This window comes from Gossypium arboreum, chromosome 10 (genome assembly GCF_025698485.1).
Source record: "Gossypium arboreum isolate Shixiya-1 chromosome 10, ASM2569848v2, whole genome shotgun sequence".
In the NCBI taxonomy this organism is placed as follows: Eukaryota; Viridiplantae; Streptophyta; class Magnoliopsida; order Malvales; family Malvaceae; genus Gossypium; species Gossypium arboreum.
In genome coordinates this window covers 39045580-39071282 of record NC_069079.1, presented here as the reverse complement: position 1 = coordinate 39071282, position 25703 = coordinate 39045580, and the positions used below count along the sequence as shown (strand labels likewise).

Below are 25703 nucleotides of genomic sequence, written 5' to 3'. Positions count from 1 at the left end.
TAATAAGAGAAAAGTATGAAATGTATATTCATAAGTGATATAAATTTAAGTTTGAGAAAATACATTGATTTATGAATTAGTACATATGACATTAATTGTTAGGTATTTTAATATTTATGTTTTACTGTTGTTGATATGACTCGATTTATAGTAATACCATCGAGTATATCCATACTCAGCAGACGGTTGTTTCGCATGCGCAGTTAGTAGAAGTCAAGTGTCTCACCAAGATCCAAAACAATCCCGACTCCAACACAAATTTGGTGATGTATATTTTCTTTTGGATAAAAGTGGCATGTACATAGGTGTTGTTTAGTCACTTGAATATGTATATTACTTTGGGTAGTGAAGGATGATTTATAAAATTTAGATGGTTAAATGAAATAGTAAGGAAAGTACATGATATTTTGATACATGAACATTAAGTTGTTAAATGAATGAAGTTTTAATCAATTTTGAATGATGCTATGATAGTTATTAAGTTAAAATTTTGTTAATGATATAAATAATAGTTATATGAATGTGAAATATTGGTGTTGGTTGTTTTGGTTTGAATTTGCAGGAGGTTTAGGTAAAAATAAGTAGAAATCTTTAAATTTTTATAAAAAAAAAATTTTGGAATACTCGAACAAGTCCCGTTCTACTTTTAATACGTGTTTGAACTTCGAGAGTTCAAGATAGGGACTTAATTATTATATTATACCATAAAAGTTATATTAATTGTAAATTATTCGCAAGTTGTCTGATATGTCCGGTAATGCCTCATAACCTCGTTCCGGTAAAGGTTTGGGGTTAAGAGGTGTTACAAACTAAACTTCTTTTCTTCTTCTTATCTTACATTAGTTTGCATGGGAAAGGAAATGTGTTGATAATTCTTCATCTTTCCTTCCTTTTATACTAAATAAATAATAATAAAATAATAATAAACATCTCATAAAATATTAATAAAATAATATTTATCTAATTAATTAATTTAAAATATCATCAACATAATCATTACATTCTAGAATTATCTCTCTTACTAATTGACCATTTTGCCCTTCATGATCTTTTAGAATTCCATCCTTGAATCATCACTTAATTTGGTAAAATTGCGATTTAGTCCCTCATAATTTTTTTACCTATTCAATTTGGTCCTAATTCATCACTTTTTCTTGGTTTCTAGATTGTTCCACCCTTAAAATATTTGCACCATTAGTTCTTCAACTTTTTTATATTTACACTTCAACCCCTTAAATTTTAAGTATTTACTCTTGTGCAACAAGACTTTTCTCATCTTTGCAATTTAGTCCTTTCTTGAATTAATATATCATAATATACTTCTCAATATTGACATCACTCAAAAATTCCCTTTTTGTCACTTTATTTCCTTATTTTACTATATCACGGATAATATTTTATTGTAAAAATTTTCGGGGTATTACATGGTTGGCTGTGTAACCCAAGCCAGTGAGTTACACGGGGTAGGACACGGGCTGGGACACAACCATGTGCTTCCATTTCGAATGTCCACATGGCCTGCGACACAGGTGTGTCTTTGGTAGTGTGAGACATATAGCCGAGCCACACAGGGGTGTGTCCCTTGTAATTTGGAAAATTTTCTAAGTTTTGTAAAAATTTCTTAAGCTATCAGTTTAGTCTCGAAGTTTAGGGCCTCGTAGGCTCGTATTAGGGACAATGTGATTGAGTTTGAACGATGATTGCATGAAATTTGAAAATGTATGTGAAATAAATGTTTAATTGTTTTATAAGTCCGATAATGCTCTGTAACCCTATTTCGGCATTGAATACGGGTGAGGGGTGTTACACACGGTCTGGTATACTGTCTGCCATAGGGTCGTGTGCTATACAAGGACATAAGGCATGACCATGTGGTTTATTTAATTTAGGTGCTAATTGATCCACACGGCCACAGTTTGTTGCACAGTCTGGCAACACGACCTTGTGACCTTGTCTTTCACGAATTCAATCTGTTGCACGGTTTAGGCACACGGCCATGTCTTCAATCACCACACGGCTGTGTGACCCCTCTGTTTGCTTTTTACCTATCTTTTCATAAAAGTTTCAATTTAGTCCTAATTTGTTTCCAAATTGGTTTTAGATCTTCGTAAGCTCGAATAAGGCTTGGTTTTGATTGTAAATCATATCATACTTTTATTATTAATATTTTGTAGTTTGGTTGATTATTTATGTCGAATTCATGAATGATATTGATTTCTAACTGTTGTAATACCTTACAGCTCGGGTTTGGTGGTCGAACTAGGTATAAGATGTTACACATGTGTACTTACGAAAAATAGAACTTATTTTGTAGGTAAATAAATTTTTCCTAAATTTCGGTAAAGTGCCAACGTATCAAAAGTGTAGATTCGGCTACCCCATAGTTGATATTTGTAGGAAAAAAACACAAGAGTTCTACTAGAATAGGAAGAGGGAGAAAAATAATATTTTAATAAAAAACCAAGAGTCCCACTAGGGCTCATTATAATGGGCAACACACACACTGAGATTCTCCCAATGTATTGCCCACACCTAATAAAATATGGACTCATTCGGCCTTTTATGTACTAGGTACAATTATAAGTGCAGTTTAGCTCTAAATTAAATTAAAACAACCTCATATAATTATCCAAACTAATAACCAAAATTTCATTCCCAACATACGATTTATTTAATTAAATTATTTTTTCAACCCATTTCTAATTCCATCAAAGTCGTGACAACTTTATCGTATTAGAATCTGTGAGCAAATAAATTTAATTGTCCTATTTAGTAAAACTGCAATGACTAATTAATTTAATTTTCATTTTGAACTAAATTATTTAATTTCATTCAATTAAATAAAAATTGAAAGAAATTATATTAATTTTTAAGTCATCTCTTACTTATTTCAAGAAAATGCATTTATTGTGGATAGTAACCCTTACAATCTATTTCTCTTGGTTGTTTGCATTTATTTATCGTATCGATTCTATTTGCAATCCATCCAGGGTTGTCTTGAGCTAACAGAGGGACCAACCAAGCATATATAATTAGTGATTAAATAATTTGTAATTAAGTTCTAACTCTTCCTCTATTAATTAACATCATTTGGTCATGGATTCAATCCACTAAAAGTGCCACGAGAACTCCTATTATATACCATCACGAAAGCATCTTAGATTTATGTTTTGTCCAATGAACTTGCCATTAGTGTGTTACCCTCATAAGATATCCTTAAATCTTTTTGGATTAAATTCGTTATACAATCCTATTTTATCTTATAGCCATCATTACATCTTTCACGATGAAAAAGAATATTACTACTAAATCGTAATAACAATCATTCATCCATGACGAATGGTCAGTGGACACTTCCCTTTTTCATAATAAAAGCAATGTCAATGATTTACTCTTAAATTGAGCTATGAATTTGAATGATGTAAGTGAAGTTATGTCATACACAAGTCATAAATCTAACATACTAGTTTTCAGTTCCAATAATACATCAAAGTATATAAGTTATATACATAGTTAGTCACTTATTTAGGATTAAGGTCACCCACACTATGAACATCATGAGTGAATTAACCCATAAACAGATTCAAGATAAATTCGAATTGGATCCTATCTGATGTGTTGTCAATCCAAAAATTCATACTTATATTTCTATTTTTCTAGTAGTCAAGCACTTCAATACCCGAGATAAGTTATCTCCCTAATTGGACTTCATAGAAAACATAGTAGTCCTTTAAACCAATTTTTTATTTTGATTCCTCAAACTACAAACCATTTAGATTACCCACTAAAATAAATTGTCTTCTCACATGATAATTCATCCCTACGAGGGAAATTAGTATTAGCTAAGTCTTAGGTTATCAATGAGTCAATATTTACTTATTCATTTTGTTTTTCATGCAAAAACCATTGAGGACAACTGTACAAGAGATGATAATTTAATCATGGGAATTTTATTAACCAATTTTTTAAAAAAACTACAAGCACAATTGATGAAATATCTGCACTAAGAGCACAAAATCCCAACACTTGCAATGAAAATAAAATCATCCTCTTAATTATTGGCTAAATCCCATTCCATTTCACACGAAATAGGCTTTTTATAAATAGGCTACAATGTTGAGTTCTCTTGTTTAGTTTTATCTTCATGTATCGTAAGATAAGTTGGATAAATAAGTTACTAACAATGTATTTCAATATTCTATGAGCAAGTCATAATTTGAATGATTCAAGTCAACAATATGATAAGTTACATTGGCCTTCCAGTTGCAAGCTAAGTTACAACTGAAGTTACATCTGGCCCATGTAAATGGCACTAACAATCTCCTCCTTTTGAATTTTTATATTAAAAAAACACAGTAGCACAATCAAATAAGGTCAATAATTATCTTCGACATAACACTCCCCTTTAAACCAATTATCCACCTATGTAAAAAAACTACGTATGGGCCACTTATTTTGGCTTTTCATTCCTAAGTAAACTCTGTTTTTAGTTTCCCACTTAAACTCTAATTAACCCAGTGTTGTTGTATTCATACATGCTACGAATTTTAGCCTATAAATAGGCCTTAGTTACTCTAGGTTTTACATAACAACAAAAATATTTAGATTAAGAGAATTTTTTTCATTATTTCAAAGGGTTTTTCTTGTGGGGCTTCGAATTTTTCTTTAATTCTCTCTATCTTTTGTACTCTCATTTATTATAGTGAAATCTCCTTTTTTCAGTGGTTTTTTTATCCTCTCTTAAGAAGTTTTTCTACATAAAATTTGCGTGTTCGATCTTTTTTATTTTTATTTTATTCATTTTGTTTGTTGCCTAACTAGGTTTATCCTCAACAAACTAGTATCCGAGCTACTTTGATTTCTGTAGTCAATTGGTTCAGAGATGGTAGTGTCAAGGTTCGATATTGAGAAGTTCGATGAAATTTTAAATTTCAATTTGTGGCAAGTTTGGTTGATGGCAATACTGGTTCAGAACGGTCTAAAAAGGGTCATTATAGGGAAGAAGCCCTCAGATATGGATCAGTCAGAATGGGAAGAGCTCGATGAAAAGCCTCTATCCACTATTCAGTTATGCCTCACGAATAATGTGTTACAAGAGATTTTGAAGAAGAAAATATCGTCTGTGTTATGGAAGAAACTAAAAGCCTTATATATGATGAAATTTCTGACCAAGAGGTTAGTATTAAAACAACATCTTTACACGTTCAGAATGGTCAAAGGTGAGTCCATCAAAACTTATATTAGTGAGTTTGTTAACCTTCTTAATGACTTAAAGAATCTCAAAGCAAAGATTAATGACAGGGACCAAGCTATATTGTTGTTATGCTCTTTGCTATTTTCTTATAAAACGTTCAGTTAAACTTTGATTTATAGGAGAGATTATCTCTCGTTCGAGGATGTGAAGGGGAATCTTCTAAGTACGGATAAACTCAACAATGAGTTAGGCCAAACAAAAAAATCAGACGGGCAAGCTTCAATTCTAGTTGCAATAGGTAGACAACAAACTAAAAAGATAGATCGAAACAAGTCTAAAGCAAGATCCAAATCCAAAAATCGTGACAAATATTTTGGCTATTGTAAAAAGGTGGGTCATGTTAAGGCAAAATGTTGAAAACTTTAAAATAAAATCAAAAGGGATGTCGAAAATGACGAGAAAGACAAAGTTGTTGATGCTAGTGTAGCCAAGGACAGAGGTGATGATTTCTTGTTGGTGTCAACGAGCGAAAGCTCTAATCTTACTTCTGAATGCATCTTAGATCTAGGGTACTCCTATCACACGTGTCCCAATAGGGACTGGTTCTCCACGTATAGTTCAGTTGAAGGTGGAGTTGTGCTAATGGGGAATAACTCTCCATATAAAATATTTGGAATTGAAACAATAAAAATTAGGATGCACGATGACATTATTCGAACACTTTCAGATGCCAGGTATGTTCCTAATTTAAAAAAATCTTATATCATTGGGAATTTTAGATTCTAATGATTGCAAGATATTCATTGAGTCAAATGGTTTAACAGTTTCTCATGGGGCTCTTATTGTGATGAGAGGAAAGAAAAAGGGTAGCATATACGTTTTGCAAGGGTCAACAGTGACTGGTGCGGCTACTATTACTAAAAAGAAGCCAAAATTGCCACCACATCACGACAAGAATCAACCTGACTTCGTGATGACACAAAGTGACTCTTTCTCCACCAATTTCGATTCAACCAAAATTTGGCACAAGCTATTGGTTCATATGAGTAAGAAAGGTATGACAATCTTATGCAATAAAGATTTTCTCAAAGACACTAGAGTTGGTAAGTTAGGTTTTTTCGAGCATTGCATTTTCAAGAAACAAACCCGAGTCAGTTTCAATTCAACAGTGCACAAAACAAAAGAAACTCTAGATTACATTCATTCTAATTTATGAGGTCCAACTTCTGACATTTCAAAAGGAGGTAATAAATATTTCCTAACTTTTATTGATGATCACTCCAAAAAAATTTCAGTTTATTTCTTGAAACAGAAAAGCGAAGTCTTTGGAATCTTCAAACAGTGGAAGACACTGCTAGAAAAACAAATCAAAAAATTCGTGAAGTGGTTGAAAACGTATAATGGTCTTGAGTTCTGTTCGTTAGCGTTTAATGATTTCTGCAAACAAGAAGGAATTGATTGACATTGAACCATTGTTGGAACTCCACAGCAAAATAAAGTTGCGAAATTTTGGGCTGAAGCCGTAAACTTGACAAGTTATTTCGTAAATCGATCTCTTCATCAAGCATTGAATGGTAAGGTTCCATATGAGATATGGTCAGGTAATTGACCACCTCCAGACATGCTAACATCTAGAGTGTGAATACTACAATAAAATATAGAACGATAAGGCGATATCGGTAAGTATACAGGTCGAATTGTAATATAGTTTTACAATGAAGTAAGTGAATACCTTGAGGATCATACCCAAGGGAGGCGAGTGCTAGATCAATTCTTTCCTAAACACTAAAGGATTAGTACGCTAAACAGATTATAGTACGAGAACATAAAAGAAAGGTTTTTTAAGTTTTTAGGTTAATAAAATAAAATAACATAAAATAAATCAAATTCAAGAGATAAAAGAGTAGAGTAAATCAAATCTTGATCATGGGTGATTAGCTCGCTTCGGTAATTCCCATCAAATGTTACTTCGGATTCATCGTCAATCAACTAGTCACTACCCTAGCAGGATTTTTTTATCTTCTACTAACATAACAAGTTAAAAATAACTACTTATCTTCTAACCTCATAGTCCAGAATGACTTGGGGTGAATGTGTTCACTAATGGGCAATACCAATTTTGGGTTAATTCCCACCTTAATGACTTCCTGAGGTTGTCAGGCCCAGGGTTTGTTTCACATTCTTCCTTTCCTAAACAATTGATCCATTGAGTAACCCTATAAAACAATTAATAGATCATATCTCCACTCACTAATCCCCCATAAAGGGATTAGTTCCACATGGATTTCATAAACAACATGGAATAGATGAAAGAATTAATCATTGTGGATGAATTGAAGTAGAGAGTTTAAGAAAATCTTGATTTATATTAATAATAAGCACGAATCCACAAAAGTTGATCTCCTTCACAAGTCAGATCTCTTGAAAGAAAATAAAGAAAAAACTAACCCTAAAAACTAAGAAAGCAAGAAAACAAAACTAAATTTAAAGAGAAAATCTAAGCTAATGGAATAGTGTCCAAAACATGTGCCAAAGGAGCCTATTTATAGCCTTCAGGTGGTTGTCGTCCTTAACCCTAGGCTGGCTGATGTTCCTGAGCTTTAAGTTCGATTGTGCAGACCAAAACACCCCTATTTCGTGTTTAATTTTCATCCCAAAGCCGATGTCGCGACACAACAGGGCATATGTCATGATAGACGTGGCAGTATACTCCTGCTTGAGACATCTTTAGAGGTATGTCACAACACCCTCAATCTGTGTTACGACATTGAAGGCAATTTCATTCTTTCTCCATTCAGCTCTCTATGTTGCAACACTGGGCCTCCCATATTGTGACATAGCTTCTAATATCGGTCTAAAATGTCTTCTTATGGTCTCCTGCACACTTACAAGGTACGTTAATTGTCCCTTAGGCTTCATTTGGCCCTTAGGGTCAATAAAAGACTCAATTTGCACATTTTATTGAATGTAAGTAAATTTAATAAAACTTAACTAAAATATAATGAAAATACTTTCAGACTTTTTAAGTGCGAAAACTAGTTTAGTCTGCTACATCGAATTACGGAAGATCAATAATCCTCCCAATTATTCTAATCTTAAAATTTTTTGTTGTCCTACTTATGTTAAAGTTAGCCAAGGAAAGCTCAAATTAAGGGTCATTAAATGCATCTTTCTAGGATACTTTGTCGGTATAAAAGGCTTTAAGTTGTGGTGTTCAGAATCTGACAAAATAATTGTTAGCAAAGATGTTATGTTTGATGAATATGTCATGTTCCAATCAGAAAATGAGACTTTTATTTTTAAAGTCACAAAAAATCAGAGTGTCTCAAGCAAGATGCATCAAAAGTCGAAATAGGAGGCGACATCACGATGAGCAAATGCTTAACATCGCAACAACCCGATAAACAAAGGTCTCATCCCGACAAAGAGTCTCACGACTTCATGAGGACAATAAAAATTTTGATTCTTGCAAGTTTGAAGTTGTTTTAGATCTATTTAGGGTTCCATCCGACCTTCAGGTACCTTTACCATCTCAATTAACTAATTATAAGTTGGTTCGTGGAAAGAAAAGGCGAGAAATATAACCACCACAGAAATATTGTGAATGAAATCTAGTAGCTTATGCTCTAAGTGTTGTTGAGAGCATTGATTCAACCGATCATTTATGTTATTATGAGGCAGTTCAAGCCTTCAATTCTAGCAAATGGATCGTTCCAATGGAAAAAGAGATGGAATCCCTTCAAAAGAACAAAACTTGGAGGCTAGTTAAATCACCCATCGATATAAGAATCGTCGGTTGCAAATGAGTGTTTAAAAAGAATGAAGGTTTGGGTCCTAACGACACTAGGTATAAAACAAGACTGGTAGCAAAGGGCTACAGTTAAGTGGAGAAAGTTGATTTTCATGATGTTTTCTCTCCCATGTGAAACATACGTCCATTTGGTCGCTTTTGGTCCTTGTTGCATCAAATAATCTTGAGTTAAAGCAATTAGATGTAAAGACTGTTTTCCTTTACGGTGACCTTGAGGAGGACATTTACATACAACAATCGGAAGGCTTCAAACTTGAAGGTAAAGAAGATCATGTTTGTCTCTTACAAAAGCCTTTATATGGTTTGAAATAGTCTCCTCGACAATGGTATAAAAAGTTTGACTCTTTCATGTTGAGTATTGATTTTTCTCGAAGTAAAGATGATAGCTGTGTTTATTTACAATGTCTTGATGATGGTTCTTTTATATATTTGTTGTTTTATGTTAATGATATGTTAATTACAGCTAAGAATCCATCTAAAATTAATCGCCTTAAAATCATGCTTAACTTTAAGTTTGAGATGAAGGATTTAAGTGTAGCAAAATAAATTTGGGAATGGAAATTTTGAGAGATAGACATTCCGAGAAATTATTTTTATCGCAACAAAGGTACATCAAAAGGATACTTGAGCAATTTGAGATGTAAGATGCAAAACTAGTAAGTACTCATTTAGCCACACACTTTAAACTCTCAATTTCAAATTCCCCACAGAATGAAGAAAATGAAAGGATATGTCAAAAGTAACTTATTCAAGCAAAGTTGGAAGCTTGATGTATGCAATGGTATGCACTTGTCTCGATATTTCACATGTTGTTACTGTTGTTAGCCGATACATGGCAAATCTTCGTAAGTTACACTGGCATGCAATTAAATGGATTTTCAAATATTTACGGGGTACTTCTAACATGTGCTTAGAGTTTGGAAGAACTCAAAAGAATCTAGTCGGATATGTTGATTATGATTATGCATGAGATTTAGATCTAATAAGGTCTCTCCCAAGTTACCTATTTGCTTTTGGGAATTGTGTCATTAGTTGAAAAGCAATAATTCAAGCTACAGTGACTTTGTTGACTACTGCAGGAGAATACATGGCAATTACAGAAGTAGTAAAAGAAGCAATTTAGTTAAGGGACCTATTCAATGAATTGATAAGTGAAAAATGGTCAATTGTTTTATATTGTGATAGTCAAAGTGTCATACATCTCACCGAAGATCAAATGCATCACGAGAGAATGAAGCAGATAGTCATTCATTATCATTTTGTTCGAGAGGTGATCATTCAAGGGGATATTCAGATTCTTAAAATTGGCTCAGAACACAATTCAGCCAACATGTTAACAAAAAGCCTTCTAGTTTTAAAGTTCAAGCATTGTTTGGACTTGGTAAGTATCTGATGAAGAATTAGTTAAGCTCGTAACAAGGCTCAATAAGTAAGTTGGTCCAAATATGAGTTAATATAGAGATTTGTGGGAGAATATCTCTTATTTTGACCAAAATTGATTTTGACTTTTCTTCTTCTAGTTAAAATCTATTTTTAGTTTCCCACTTAAACTCTAATTAACCTAGAGTTGTTGTAGTTATATATGCTACGAATTTCAATATATAAATAGGCCTTAGTTATTTTAGGTTTTACATACAAAAAAAAAGTTATTTAGATTGAGAGAATTTTTTTCTTTCTTTCAAATGGTTTTTCTTATGGGATTTCAGTTTTTCTTTTAATTCTTTCCTTCTTTTGTACTCTTCTTTGTTATAGTGAAATCTCCTTTCACCTGTGGTTTTTATCCTCTCTTGAGGAGTTTTTTTTACATAAAATTTTCATGTTCGATCTTTTCGATTCTTATTTTATTCAATTTGTTCGTTGCTTAATTAGGTTTATCGCCAACACTACAAAATCAATTATTAATGCATAAGATTAAAGAAGCCTTAACAAAAGAAAATGGCTTAATGATACAAAAAACCCCTCAAAGTACTCCAAAAAAAATAACCCCCTGGAACTTTTTGCACCCATTTGATGCCTCCAACCAATAATATTCATCTATTAATCTTGTTGATTGTTAAATTCAATAGTTGATTGTTAAATCCTAACAGTCTTATTCATGTTGCCGTTAATTATTGCTAAGTCAATCATCACAAAGCTGACATGATGATTCATTAGCAAAAATAAAAAATAAATTCTAAAAATATTAAAAATATTAAAATTTCAAGTCTAAAATAAACCTGAAAAATGTCAATATAGCATTGGTATCTAATATACTTTCCAAATATTTTAGTTGTTAACTTCATTTTAAATAATAAAAGATAAACTAATAAAAAGTCCAAATCAATTTGTTTAGACATTAATTGTATATCTTACCATTTAATTAGCTTTTTAACTTTACTTCTTTACATCGTATGAATATCATAATATCTTATCCCATAATACTTTTAAGTATATCAACAAGTATTAAACGTAATGACAAGACATATTACACTTTAAGGGATAGTGCAAGTTCAAATCTTAAGATTTGCTTGGTAGGATGAAAAGAAGATTGAATGGATGGAAAATTGAAGAGGTAGAAAATTTAAAAGGATGGAAAACGTAATTTTTCTTTCCATTTCAATTTGGAATTGATAGCAAGATAAATTTTTATTTTTAATATATTTATTTTTGGCTAATTTTCGGATAAAATACTATTAAATTTAGATTTTTCTTATCAGGAATTAGGTTGTGTTGAATTCAAACTCTTACAAAAATGGGCTAAATTGGAACAAAAAGCAAAGAGGAGGACTTGATTGAAAGATTGAAGATACTAAAATGACTGGATAAAGATTGAAGAATTTTTATATTGTTACAACTCTATAATTAGTTTAAATTTGATTTTTAAAATTTAAAATTATTTAGTGATAATATTTAAAATTATTTAGTGATAATATTTAAGATTATTTAGTAATAATATTTAGGAAAATCTAACTAAATTTTAGCGCTAAAAGTATGTATAAATACCTAGTGACTACAGCCAATCGAACCCACACTTTACTTTTAGCATTTAATAAATTCTCTCTTTTTTTTTCTCTCCTACGTCTTTGCCATTCAATTATGCAGTGAGATACGAACCCGCTCAAAAAAACCTCTCATTTCTGTATTCGCTATCTTTTTGGTATATGGGATAATACAAATTCGTCCCTCAAAGTTGATTTGATTTCAATTCAAAAAATGCGCGTTGGGTTGGAATCGTTTGGCGTACAGTTGAGAAGTTGAGTCAGCAGTGCTATATTCAAAATCTCGTAAACAAATTGGCATGTTCAATTAGGAAAAGCTAGTTGGATTCTGTCAAGGGAGATAGTGATCGGATTTAAACGACCCACACGGCTGAGGCTGTTAATTCGAGTTGGGCTTTTCAGTTCGCAAGGCTATCGAAGTCTTAAATTACGGGCACGTGTCACGTGGTTGGAAATTCGACGATGGTCGATTTGTAGGTAATTCCAAGATCGACTACAAAAAGAAGAGTTGGCAGTTTGAGGGATCTTTGATTGCTATAACCAGCTTATCGCTTAGGAGGAAAAATTTGTTTCAAGGATCAATTCAAGATTAGAGTTCACCGAGGTTAAGTCTAAGGTTAAAAAATATTTTATTTATCCATTTATTTTATTTTCTTAAATTTATTTTTGCATTTTTGAATATGTTTTTATTTTATTTTATTTTTCATATTTCATTATTTTATTATCTTAATCAATTTAAAACCCCCGATTTTTATTTTCCAAACCTTTCAAGAACACACTCGGTCGTAGGCACGATCATTCTGCGACAACAATTCTGGTCACGAGAAAAGGCGAAATTAGACAACTAGTCCCTGTGAATTCAAACCTACTACTTTATATTTCAATTTACTGTTATTTTGTCGTAGAAATTTATATTTGGTAGTTTCGATACCCACCAGGAAGAATTGATTTTTATTCGTTATGATGGAAAATAATTCTCTCTTCTATTTTTTTTTCACTTTTTCACTCTCTCCTCTTGTCCTTTCACTTTTTCACCCAATCAAATACAATCTTAAAGACTAAATTATTGAAAGGAAAAGAAATAAATTATTGGAAGAATTAATTTTTATAAAAAAATATCTTAATTATAAAATATCTTAATTATTTTTTCACTTTACACATAATAGTGTCATCACCTAATGATTAATTGACAATTAATTAATTGGACCCACTACAATAAATTTAACTTTTGTTCCAGTACTTTCATTACCCCTAATCTTAGCCACATTATTAGCAAAATAAAAATATTGTATAAAGGTTTTTTGTCCCAAAACTTAATTAATCAAGTTTTGCCAATTAATGTCCCTCCAAACCACTTCATTTATAGATTATGTAAATTAATTCATTTGAATTAAGGTAATTATTGCTATAATTAAAAATATAAAATAACTATACTTTTTAATAATATTATGATTAAAATTTTAGTTTAATTGGCATTGATATTATTAATATAAGACAATGTGGATTTGAATGCACTCATACATGTTATATCTTTTTATTTAAGGGTTTTTATCTATTATATTTTAAAAAAAAAATCTCTCTTCTTTTTCATAGAAAAGCTCCTAGTTGCTAAACTATTTCAAACTAAATCTTTACTTAGTCATAGACATTGCTAACCTTCGGGCTGGTTTCTGCTCGCAATTTCTTTAACCTTTTTTTGTAGTTTTATTTTGCTTTTAATTTCAGTCCAGATTATCATAGTTTGTTCATAGCTTTGTGGTTTTATTTTGTCTCCAATTTCATGGTTTGATTTGTCCACATTTTCATAGTTTTTATTTTGTCCATTTTGTTTTCTTTAAAAGCATATGTAGTTTTACTTTTACTTTTAATTTTAGTTATGTTCTAGTGTATATGTGATATTTGTCAATATAAGGGTACTGCCATATCTATTAGGAGTCATTCTCGAAGGGTTTTACATGATAGATCATAGCGATGAGGAAGAGAATAAACCATTTGAGACTTGACCTTTTGTGCATTATTGATGCGATGGATCTTTTGAGGCTTTTGCAATTTTTTATTGATCGATTAGTGTTCATCGTCAAGTTGATTTGATGATTACGTGACAATGATACAAATTTCAGTAATTTGATCAAGTTGATTTATCTCTGATTTGTTTCTCAATTATTCAAGTGATGCAATTACTGCCAATTTGTCATTCTCTTTTTTGAAATTATCTGTAAATATGGCCTTTATACATTAATTTAAGGTGATTTTTATTGTTTGTACTATATATTATATCTTTGTATTATTTTTTATGATTCCAAATGATAAAGAAAACAATGAGATAAAAATTGATATTATTATTGGATGAAATGTGGTTACATGTCAATGTGAAGCAATTAGGAGTAATAAGTGGCACAAAACACTAGGCACATAAACGAATGTCCCACAACCCTAACCAAAAAAAAAGAGGTGTGTTTTGTTGTGATGGAGCTTTGAAAATAATGTGTGTTTATATCTAAATTCATAAAACATTTTTTATTGTATCAAAGTCATCCATTAAATTAAGTTATATGTATTTCTTTTATTTTTAAAACACCTTAAATAAAGCAATATCCTTTCTAATATATTAAATAAATTTTCAATCTTATAATATCTACATTCATTTGGATATCTTATTTAATTCTAGGTCAAACTAATTGAAGACCAGAAGTTATGTAATTGCCCTGCCCTCAAATCTTTATATATCTATATTCCCTTACTTTATCTTTTACTTTTTTTTTTTTATTTTCTTTCTAACTCATCATTTAATTTTTCATTATTTTTAAATTATCTCAAAATAAATAAAACAGTTAACTGACGCTATGTAAAAGTCACACCAACAATTAATTAATTTTTAAATTTAAATATTTAAAATTATAAAAAGTAATTAAAAATTAAAACCATTAAAATTAGTACTTATAAAATTATAAAAATATGCTTTTTAATTTTAAAATTATTGATGTTCGCTTGAGTGAATTTCATGTCAACAAAATTAAAAAATATTGATTTTTTCATATATTTTTGAGTGATTTAACAAACAACGTATTTTTAAAAAGTGAAAAATTAAATAAAATGTTAAAATGATTTTTTAAATTTAAAAGGTAAAATAATTATTTTTTTAATATATTACATAAAAATTGAAAGATTTGGGATTGTTTGGGAAAAGAGGTGGCCAAACTCAAGCCTAGAAAACATGTATATTCTTTTTTTTTTTGTTGAGCTGTCTCTAACCCTTTTTGTTTGACTAATTATTAAACAATAACAAATATGATTAAAGAAACAAGGTGGCTTTTTGTAAAGAAGGCAAATGTTTCATTTTAAAGAACAGAAAATTCCAACTTTTTTTTTTTTCATAAAATTCGAACTTTATTTAATTTGGTAAAATGATTGCCAATAACCACTTTGGATGCCTCAAAAAGAAAAGAAAAGAAATTACGGACAAAAATAAAAGAAATTTATTTTATTTATAAAAAAGACCGTTCATGGCCAGCAAGGTGTAAATTAGAAAGAAAAGCTAACAAAAGTTAATTCATTCATCCACTGACTATAATGATCCTTCACTTTTGCCTTTGGAATACCTTTTACGATTATATTTGGGTAAAAAAAAATTAAATTTACCATATTTAAAAATAAATCATTATATTTTTTTGCTTTTTTATTAGGGTAAAGTTTGTTTAGGGATTGAATTTGAAATTAAATCAATTGAAAACTTGAACATAAGTATTTTATCATTCTATATGTGGTTTAATTAACGATATTAATTTGTATTTTGTTATATCATTCCTTAGAAAATAATCCAAGCTCAAAGATACAAACCACAAACTCAAGTAAATCAACTAAGTACAAAAGGTAAATCATATGAAGAAAGTCAATTAGCAAATGATGTTCAAATAGTGAGTCGTTATCAACATGATAAATGATACTTACCATAAGTCAAAGGACAACAACATCAAAAGGTTTGAAGGCATAATCTTGAAAAGAAAATACTAACTTCAAACAATCAAATGCAATGAATAGTTATCACTTTACATGCATTCTTATGTAATGACAATCCGAAGAATGCAATGATTCATTAGTATAAAAGGCTAGGTGTAGTAAGCTCAAAGTAAGACCGACATCTACTATTACTCTATAAGTTACTCTCTTTGTCAACCATCATCTTCCCTTATTTAACTTAAGCAATAGAGAGCATTTTGAAGCACAAGCTCTAATGCCTTCACAACTCTCCCTTTGTTTTGTAGGTCTAATATCTCCATCAAGCAAATAATATCTTTAACCCATCCTTCTCAAAGAAACCTATATTAGGGCATTTAAAGAACACTATTATTAACCATGAGGTATAGCATGATGATTACTTGTTTCATCTCTTAATCCTGTGATTGGGGGCTTGATTTGTGCTCACGGAAATGAAACTTATTTTATGGTCAATTGTTTAACTTTTCAAAGAATACTTGTGGTAAGTGAATTAATTATTACTGTTAACGGTGTATACCCTAATTACAACAAAAGAGAAAGAGAAAATCTATTGTCTAATGTAAAAAATAAAAACCCCAAACTTATAAAAATTGGGAAGTCAGGTATTGGTGGTAAAAGAATAGCAACTTTGGTAATAGCTTCTTTACCTTCTTTATGTTTAGCACTATTTATTGATAGGAAGGAAGATTCCTTGTGGTTTCCTTTTTTCAAGTTGAAAGCTAAAGTTTGATTTAAATGATGTAGTTAAGTAGTTGTGTGACATTTTGAATAAATGAAAAAGACATACATATAATCCAGATGTTTCATTTGTGACATTTTTAATCGGATTTTTATTTATTTTTGTTATGTAGAAGTATTTATTGAATCAGATTAGGTATGTTGCAGAATTCTGAATAAATTTAATTAATTAAATAGTAATTTAAGCCAAGCTATGAGCTGTGACTACAACTGTTATGTTAGGTTGTGGCAGGCAGCCATGCTGGTTGTTGAATTGGGCAGAGATGGATTATTGGCTAAAAGTGACATCACAGCTTGGTTTTTGTATTAGACCAGCTGGAGCCAATTGGAAACTGTTGAGTTTGGGATTAGGCTAATTAATAACTTGTGCCAGAGTTTTCAGTTTTATGGTTCAAATGCAATCATTCTTAGTTGGTCAGTATTCATAACTTGGGGTTTGAATATCCCAAAAATCCTTAATAAATGTGTATCACTTCATTCTTCTGATTTGGCCGGATGTGTTAAATATATTATTATCCACATCATCCAAGGCATGCAGTCAAAATTAGTTCTTTAGGTTCATATCAAGACCCCCAACATGACATGGAAAAACACATGATCCCGTGTCAAAATTTATAATAGCATCTTAAATACGAATATGGGAAAATACATGTCAGCTGTAGTAAGCTCCAACTCAAAGTGTTAAAGGCGCCATTTATTGATCAACTTGTACAATGTGGAAATTCTCCAACTTTCTTGATTTTTCTATGTTACACAAATTCATCTTGAACCAGGCACTAGTTCTGCTGCCACCAAGCCAAACACGCTATGTTTTTCTTTAAGATGGTACCGAGATTTGGTTGAGCAAAAAAATAGAAATAAAATAAAATTTGAGTAAGCTTGATAAGAAAAAAAAATAGAAAGATGACTATTTTTTATTCTAATTCATAATGACAAGAAGAGAAAATGATGAATAAACAGGTTCCTTCAAAATGATACATTTTCAAATAATTTCATTTTTGAACTCTATGAAGCAATGAAAGGGAAGAAAATTATCTTTTCTTTCAATTTCTCCCTCTACGAAGTAAAATCTTGGCGCATATAGTTTTCCGTTTTATCAACATTGGAAGTCAAGTTTTAATCTAATTGTACTCGCTCAAAAAAATGATAGTTTGGTCTTTGTCTTAATTCCACTCCAACTAGAGTCGAAAGATTTCCATCTAAAAGAAATAGGAAACTATGAAGCAAGTCTTGTAAAAGTTCGAGGAATTAATATCTTGTGGATAAACACAGAGTTTTGAGGAATGCCCAGGGCATTCCTTAAAGTTACTATATATAGTAATATTTTCACCCTGGCAGTAATTGCAATTAGTAGAATGTTATTACCATAAATAGTATTAAGTAACTAGGCTCAAATTGTTTCATAAAGGCACGCACGCAAAACCCCTAAGAATGTCGACTATAATAACTACCTGCTACGAAGACCTGGTTCTCTGATCTTTGCAGATTCCAATCCTACCGATGATTGCAAAGGTTTAGCATTGCTGATATAGTAGGTCAGTCATTAAGCATTAGCCAGCCAAACTTAAAATCCTTGATGACCAACACTAAAAGCACTCAGTAACTACTTAAGTGGTCAACAACAGTCCATTTTTGACATTTACAGGCTTTTAGGCAGTAGGTGGAGCCCATAGGAGAGTGTGTATAATCTATAACCAAAATAAAATTTGTTTGCATTTTGCACCGTATGCTTCTCTTGTCTCTTTCTAAACAAGTTTGTATATCTATACCGTTCTTAAAACTTACTGAATTTGTGTTATGAGTCTAAGTAACACTAAATTACTTAAAAGTTCAAAAAAAATAGTAATAAAAAATTAAAAACATGCAAGAAAAGATATTTTTATGTCTTGTATTATCCTTTTCTCAATGTTTTTCTTTAAAAAAGAACCTGTCATCAACTCATCAAGTAGCTTCTTGTGCACTGGGCAGTGGGTACCTTCTTTTTTCTTTTACAAATTATTTTTCTTTTTCACCCCATAACATATGTGGATGTGTCAGAATCTAATAAAAACTCAAATGCTTCTCTAATTTGTATAAGAGCTGGGAACTAGAATTAGCATTGAGTTTCAGTGGGTCATAAACAATTTTAATGACATGTCATTAGCTTCAGCCTTGCTTGCTCAAGAAAGCTTTAAGCCAGACATATAGCAAGTACACAAACCTTTGTTCAAAGATGAATTCTACAAGCTTTACTTGGATATTTAGTTCAATGGTTAATTGTGGAGCTCGTTTCACCTGAACATTTAGCTCAATAGTATATTCATGTATCTCTATCCAAAGATGAATTCTACAAACTTTACATGGACATTAAGTTCAGTACCAAATTATGGAGCAAGTTTAACCTGAACATTTAGCTCAATTTATGTTCATATGTCCCAAATCAAAAATGAATTCTACAAGCTATACTCAGACATTTAGTTCAATAGTAAATTATGGAGCAAGCATTTAGGTCAATAGTATGTTCATTCACCTTTGTTTAAAGATGAATTTTACAATCTTTACCTAAACAATTAATTCAATGGTAAATTATGGGCAAGCTTCACAAAAGATTAAGCTGAATAGTATGTTCATATATCTCTATTCAAAGATGAATTCTATAAACATTATTTAGCTGAACAGTAAACTATTGAGCAGGTTTCACCCGAACATTCTGCTCAATAGTATGATCATATATCTCTATTCAGAGATGGATTCTGCAAGCTTTACTTGAACATTTAGTTTAAAAATAAATTAAGTTTCATCCGGAACATTCAGCTCAATACTATGTTCACACCTCTATTCAAGGAATAATTTCTGCAAGCTTAAATAAAATATTAAGCAAGCTTCATCTGAACATTTAGCTCAACTATATATTCATATATCGTATTCAAAGATGAATTCTGCAAGCTTTTCTCGGACATTTAAATATATAATTCAAAAATAAACTATGGAGCAAGTTTCACCCGAACTTTCAGTACAAAAGTGATTTCTACAAGCTTTTCTCGGACATTCAATTCAATAGAAAATTAAGAGCAAGTTTTACCCAAGCAATGAACTCAATAGTATGTTCATATATCTCTATTCAAAGATGGATTCTGCAAGCTTTACTTGAACATTTAGTTTAAAAATAAATTAAGCAAGTTTCATCCGGAAAATTCAGCTCAATATTATGTTCACATCTAATCAAGGAAAAATTTCTGCAAGCTTAAATAAAATATTAAGCAAGCTTCACCCGAACATTTAGCTCAACCATATGTTCATATATCCTATTCAAAGATGAATTCTGCAAGCATTCTCGGACATTTAAATATATAATTCAAAATAAACTATGGAGCAAGTTTCTCTCGAACTTTCAGCTCAATAGTATGTTCATATATGATATATATCAACTCAAAGCTGAATTCTAATCTTTACTCAGACATTTTAATGCAAAAGTAAATTTGGAAGAAAGTTTAACCAGAACATTTAACTAAATAGCATATTCATATATCTCTTCAAAGATGAATTTTACAAGTTTTACTTGCAGATTTTGTTCAATGATAAATACATATATCGCAAATGGATAAAAATACTTAACTGACAATTGTTTGGTTTCAAAATTTGCTACAAGCAATATGCCAATATAGAAAAGAAGCTACCAGAGTTGGGTTTCAAAAAGCAACAGACTTCAATCGCTCTAAATTTTATTCAGAAGCCTAATCTCTGTAAATAAAAGCACCAGTAAAAACAAATCTTTTACTACAGAAAATAGGGCAAAAATGATTGAGAAATGAAAGACTAACCCTGGTTCTGGCCAATTTGGCTCAATCTTTCGGCACCATCGATCTCCACACCGACACGGCGTAAAGAATCAAAGACCGGCAAAACCAATCTACGGCGGTCAATAGGTCTAGAGATCTCTTCATCGACATCGATGGCGATGTTGCTGATGCCGATTTCCTTCAAGCGGAAGCCGAGCTTCTCGCCGACTTTGGAAGCGACTTTGGAGTCCCAGAAGCGGCGGGAGCGAGGGAATTGGTCGAGCTTGGATCGGTATTGGATGAGAAATTCTTGCTCGGTGGAGGAGGCCATGGCGACGATGTAGGATGTCCCCGGCTGAGTGACGTGGGCCTTGATGCTGCGGCATGAGAGGACCAAGCGAAGCACGTGCTGGCTGTGAGTTGCAGACATTGGCTTTGGCTTCCAGCAATGTTTCCACCACGAGAAGTCCCGCTGAGTTTCATCATTTCACGTTTATTGGGAGATCACAAATAGTTGTCGGATCGGGTCAATTAAGTAAATCCCAAAACTTTAACAAAATAATTTAAAATTGGGTTAGAAGGTTAATCTTTAATTTGTCATGAAATAAAAGAATAGAGAGAATAAAAATTAAAAGAAAAATATAGTAAAACGGAATTTGTATTTTATTGATTAATAACACTTTTTTCATATTTTTCTAAATTTTATATTTATAATTATATATAATATAAAGCTTTACTTCTAATAAATATTAGAATATTAAAGTACATTAAATTTGTATTGATTTTGATGGATGTCTATATAACATGGCTCTTTAAAACCTACTATAAAAACTACGTGGGAAACAAAATTCATAGTGAAGAAAAAATGGTGCAGATATATATAATACGCATATTTGACCTCATCCAAATGTACAAATTTTTAGAGTAAAAATCATACAAATAAAATATATAATTAAAGTATAATATCTACAAGCGAATATGTTAAATTGTAATATAGTTTTGTGTTACAACAAAACACTAATAAGCATTCCGAGAATCGTATCCAAGGGAGGCTAGATTATATCTAAAAATATTGTCTTGTAGTAGCAAATCTAAACGATAATCACTAAAAATTATATTACAATGATTAATGCTAACTATTAAGGTCATAAAATAAAATTTAAACTACTAAAAAGAAGTTGACAAACAAAAAACTCTCAGATAATCAACAGAAGATTAATTCGCTTCAATGGTTGCAATTAACTCCAGAATTCGAGTTTTATTAGTGAATTAGTTATTAACTAACCATTATTACCTCTCGGCTTTTACTAATTAATTAATCAACTAATACTCACTTATCTCTCAACATCACTTTCTTGACTAGGATAAATCACGATTTACTCGGCAAACTTATCTCTCAACCTCTTTTAATCTAGATTACTTCCTAGAGTTGTCAATCCTAAGGTTTAAGCACACATAAATTTATACCAACTAATTCGCATGGGAAACCCTCATTCTTCCATTTATTACTCCCACATCCGCTTGTTAATCTCCCTAAAGGACTTAGCCACTCATCAATTCAATAATGTTAGCTCGATAATGGATCAAAAACTCAATCAAAATAGCTAAGAAGGGGGTGAATTGGCCTTTTAAAAATTTGGCGGAAGCAATAAAAGAATATGAAACAATTGACACAATGATTTAATGTGGTTCGACCCCAATTGCCTTGTAACACTCCTTACCCGTACCCGAGATCGGGATAGGATACGAGGCATTACTAAACACATACACAGTCATTCATGTAAAAATCGGGCCATAAAATTTTCGTCCAAATTAAAACTTTTCAAACACATGTATATTGTCCCTTATATGGGCCTTCGAGGCCTAAAACATACATCGGGGTGGTTCAGGACTAAACCGAGAACTTTCAATAAAATTTGGAGAACTTAGCAAATTTCATGCTTTGCAGAGTCACATGTCTGTGTGTGTTGAACCGTGTGGTCACACACGGTCACACACGCCCGTGTGGCTTGGGGCACGCTCATGTAACTCTCTGTTTGTGATATCAGCAAAACAATTTGAACCATACAGCCAGGCCACACGCCCATGTGCTAGGCTGTGTCCTCTACACGGCTGAGACACATGGTCGTGTCTCTACCCGTGTGGCTAACACTTAGGCTATTTTCCAAGCCTTCATGTTTCCCATAAACCCACTTAGGCTACTTTCCAAGCCTTCATGTTTCCCATAAACCCTTAAAACCTTATACATATCAAACTCACAACTCATGGCATCATTTTAGTGATTAAACACCCTTTATTAAGACACATTCAACATTAGCTCGTCATTATACATATGTTCCACCTACTCATGATAAACTAGTCTAGCCACATTATTACACATTCATTTGACCTTGTCATCTCATTAATCACTTATACCATTAAACTATGGTTACTAACTTATACATCAAACATCCATGTTCAATGCACTATCATCTTATTACCATATTACATGTTTAATTCATGGTCATGACCACCTCGATTGGTCATAAAACATGCATTCAACACACATGACATATTACCAACCATGCATGGCAAACAAACATATTCATATCATCACATCATATGTATTAAAACGTAACATGATTAGCTAGACTTACAAACCATAATCAATATGAGCCACCTCTCATGGCTATATAAAATAGCTCGATATAGGCCAATACATTTAGCCAAATCATAATAACACATGTCATAGAACTAGGTCCCTATACATGCCTCTCACTTGATATTTCTAACATATGTATCAATACTCCAAAGGTATTAGCTTGATAGTGTGATGCTGCCTCCGACGATCTCCAACCTCGAGCCGACCTGACAACACTAAAATAAATAGAAAGGAAGGAGTAAGCTTTACGCGTAGTAAGCTCTCATGAAAATAATAAGCAATGTATTAACATGCTATTTTTCAATTCCTCTCTATTTATTCAAAGTCCAGTTAAGTTGTTTTCTCAAGTCATGGTCACTAAATTATTTATATTCGGAGCTACAGGACTCCAAATTGATAACTGATAATTTTCATAGAAACTAGACTCACATATATTCATACCATAAAATTTTAAGAATTTTTGGTCTAGTCAATAAGTACAACTTATTCTTTAAAGTCACCCTTATTTTGCTGTCCAACAGTTTCGACCCCTCTTCACTAAAAATTAATTATCTCTTTGTACAGGATTTTGATAATGTTCCTGTTTGTTTATTTCGAAAATATACTCATTAAGGATTTTAAGCATATAAATTATAACCCATAATTATATTTGTACACTTTTTACTGATTTTTCCAAGTCAAAACAGGGGATTCCAAAATCATTCTGACCCTATCTCACAGAAATTCAAATATCTCATAATGTGAAATTCTTTTGCTTACACCGTTTCCTTTATATGAAACTAGGCTCAATAAGCTTTAATCTCATATCTTATCCAGTTTCTAATTCAATTTCCACCATTTTTGGTGATTTTTCAAAGTCACACAACTGCTATTGTCCAAAACTGTTTTATTACTAAATTTCACTCTTTCATGATTTCACTTGCTACATTCCATCTTACCGAAAGTTCGCTCAACTATCGAGCACATTGCTCATAAATTTCCACAAACATATACCTGTACTTATTCATCACATGGTCATGTTCACATGTATTTCACTTAGTCGATTTCCCGTTAAACTCATCGGAATAATAACAGATACACGGTTTCATGCACATATTACCACCCTTGTAACCGAAGCTATCTTGTATGCATAGTAGCCTGCACTTAATACTACACATGTGACCAACAATCCGGTACACGTAGTAGCCTGCACTTAGTACTACACACGTGACCTAACCATCTGATACACGTAGTAGCCTACACTTAGTACTACACACGTGACCTAACCATCTGATACACGTAGTAGCCTAACCTAACCATCTGATACACGTAGTAGCCTGCACTTAGTACTACACATGGGACCTAACTATTTGGTACACGTAGTAGCCTGCGCTTAGTACTACACACGTGACCTAAAACCATCTTAAACATATAGTAGCCTGCACATGTACTACACATGTGTCCTCACAATGGATCATTCGTATCATTTCTATTCCGAAGGTTCAACCGGGAAATTCCTCACTTTTCAACATTTAAAAAATTCATTCATAGTCTATTTCTATTCGTAATTTACATCAAATGATCATTCTACAGGCAGCCACATCTCATATAATAACGAAATATAATAATATAAAAAGAATCGATATATTATTTACATACAAACTTACCTTCCTTTTCACTCTTTCACAAGTTATCCAACTTAATAAAATATCATGCTATATCAAATTCTCAATATATTCAGCTATTATATAGCAAGCCATCAATGATTGAACCATCAAACATTTTATGTGCTACTAGCCATATATCATTGTTCTCACAAATTTTATATACCATTCTTTCATCACTTTGCAATATATTAAATCATGCCATTCGTGCAATAATAATATAGAATTTTCAATTCAAATATAGCATAGCAATATTATTGGCACACGAACTTACCTTAGCACCAAAATAGCAAAAAGGAACCTAACCGTCAATTTTCCATTTTTCACCCGATCTAGGTCCAATCCTCATTTTCCTTGATCTATAATATCACATTTAGTCCAATTATTAGTCACATTATTTAATGTGATCCAAAAATCACATTTTATCAAAATTACACTTTTGCCCTTAAACTTTATCAAAATTACACTTTTGCCCCTAGGCTCGTAAAGTGATTTTTATTCAATTTTCTCACTCTATAGGCCTAGCTGAACCATTTTCATAACTATAGAAGAATACAATTCTCCTAAAAAACACACATTTATACCATTTTACAACTTTTATAAAATGGTCTTTTCAGACGTTTTCATCGAAAACCGCTTAGTAAAAGTCGTTTATTTAACACCCAACACTCATTTTCTACCATCAGACATCAAAATGCATGCATGTCACACATGGTTCAATTTTTAAACATAAATCCTAGCTCAAATTAATGGTAGAAATAGATAGATCTTGTTAAGGGGATTGTAAAAACGTAAAAATTATTAAAAAGGGGTTAGAACGGACTTGCAATCAAGCTTGGAAGCTTGAAAAATCCTATCCATGGTTTCTCCATGCAAATTTCGGCCAACAGGTTGAAGATGGACAAAAATTGGCTTTTAATTTTGTTTTTAATTCATTTTAATAA

General features: G+C 31.6%; 1 protein-coding gene across 2 annotated transcripts; it reads right to left on the bottom strand.

The window, feature by feature from the left end:
• Positions 1-17320: 17320 nt before the first annotated feature.
• Positions 17321-21062, bottom strand: LOC108487600 (uncharacterized). Of its 2 annotated transcripts, none has more exons than XM_017791971.2 (2): positions 20518-21062; positions 17321-17532 (listed from the first exon to the last, which is right to left on the bottom strand). In XM_017791971.2, the coding sequence occupies exons 1-2, from the start codon at positions 20903-20905 to the stop codon at positions 17477-17479; spliced, it is 444 nt and encodes a 147-aa protein (XP_017647460.1). In that variant the 5' UTR covers positions 20906-21062; the 3' UTR covers positions 17321-17476. The 2 variants fall into 2 exon arrangements, with proteins under 2 accessions (XP_017647460.1, XP_017647462.1); XM_017791973.2 differs by lacking the exon at positions 17321-17532 and adding an exon at positions 20200-20437 and having other exon boundaries at positions 20518-21060.
• Positions 21063-25703: the final 4641 nt, after the last annotated feature.

Excerpts from the sequence above, each read along its gene's own strand:
- LOC108487600 (XM_017791971.2), bottom strand. The coding sequence starts at position 20,905 with ATGTCTGCAACTCACAGCCAGCACGTGCTTCGCTTGGTCCTCTCATGC. Across the intron at positions 17,533-20,517 it reads CCAAATTGGCCAGAACCAGG|AAAAACATAGCGTGTTTGGC; the intron begins GTTAGTCTTTCA and ends ACCATCTTAAAG.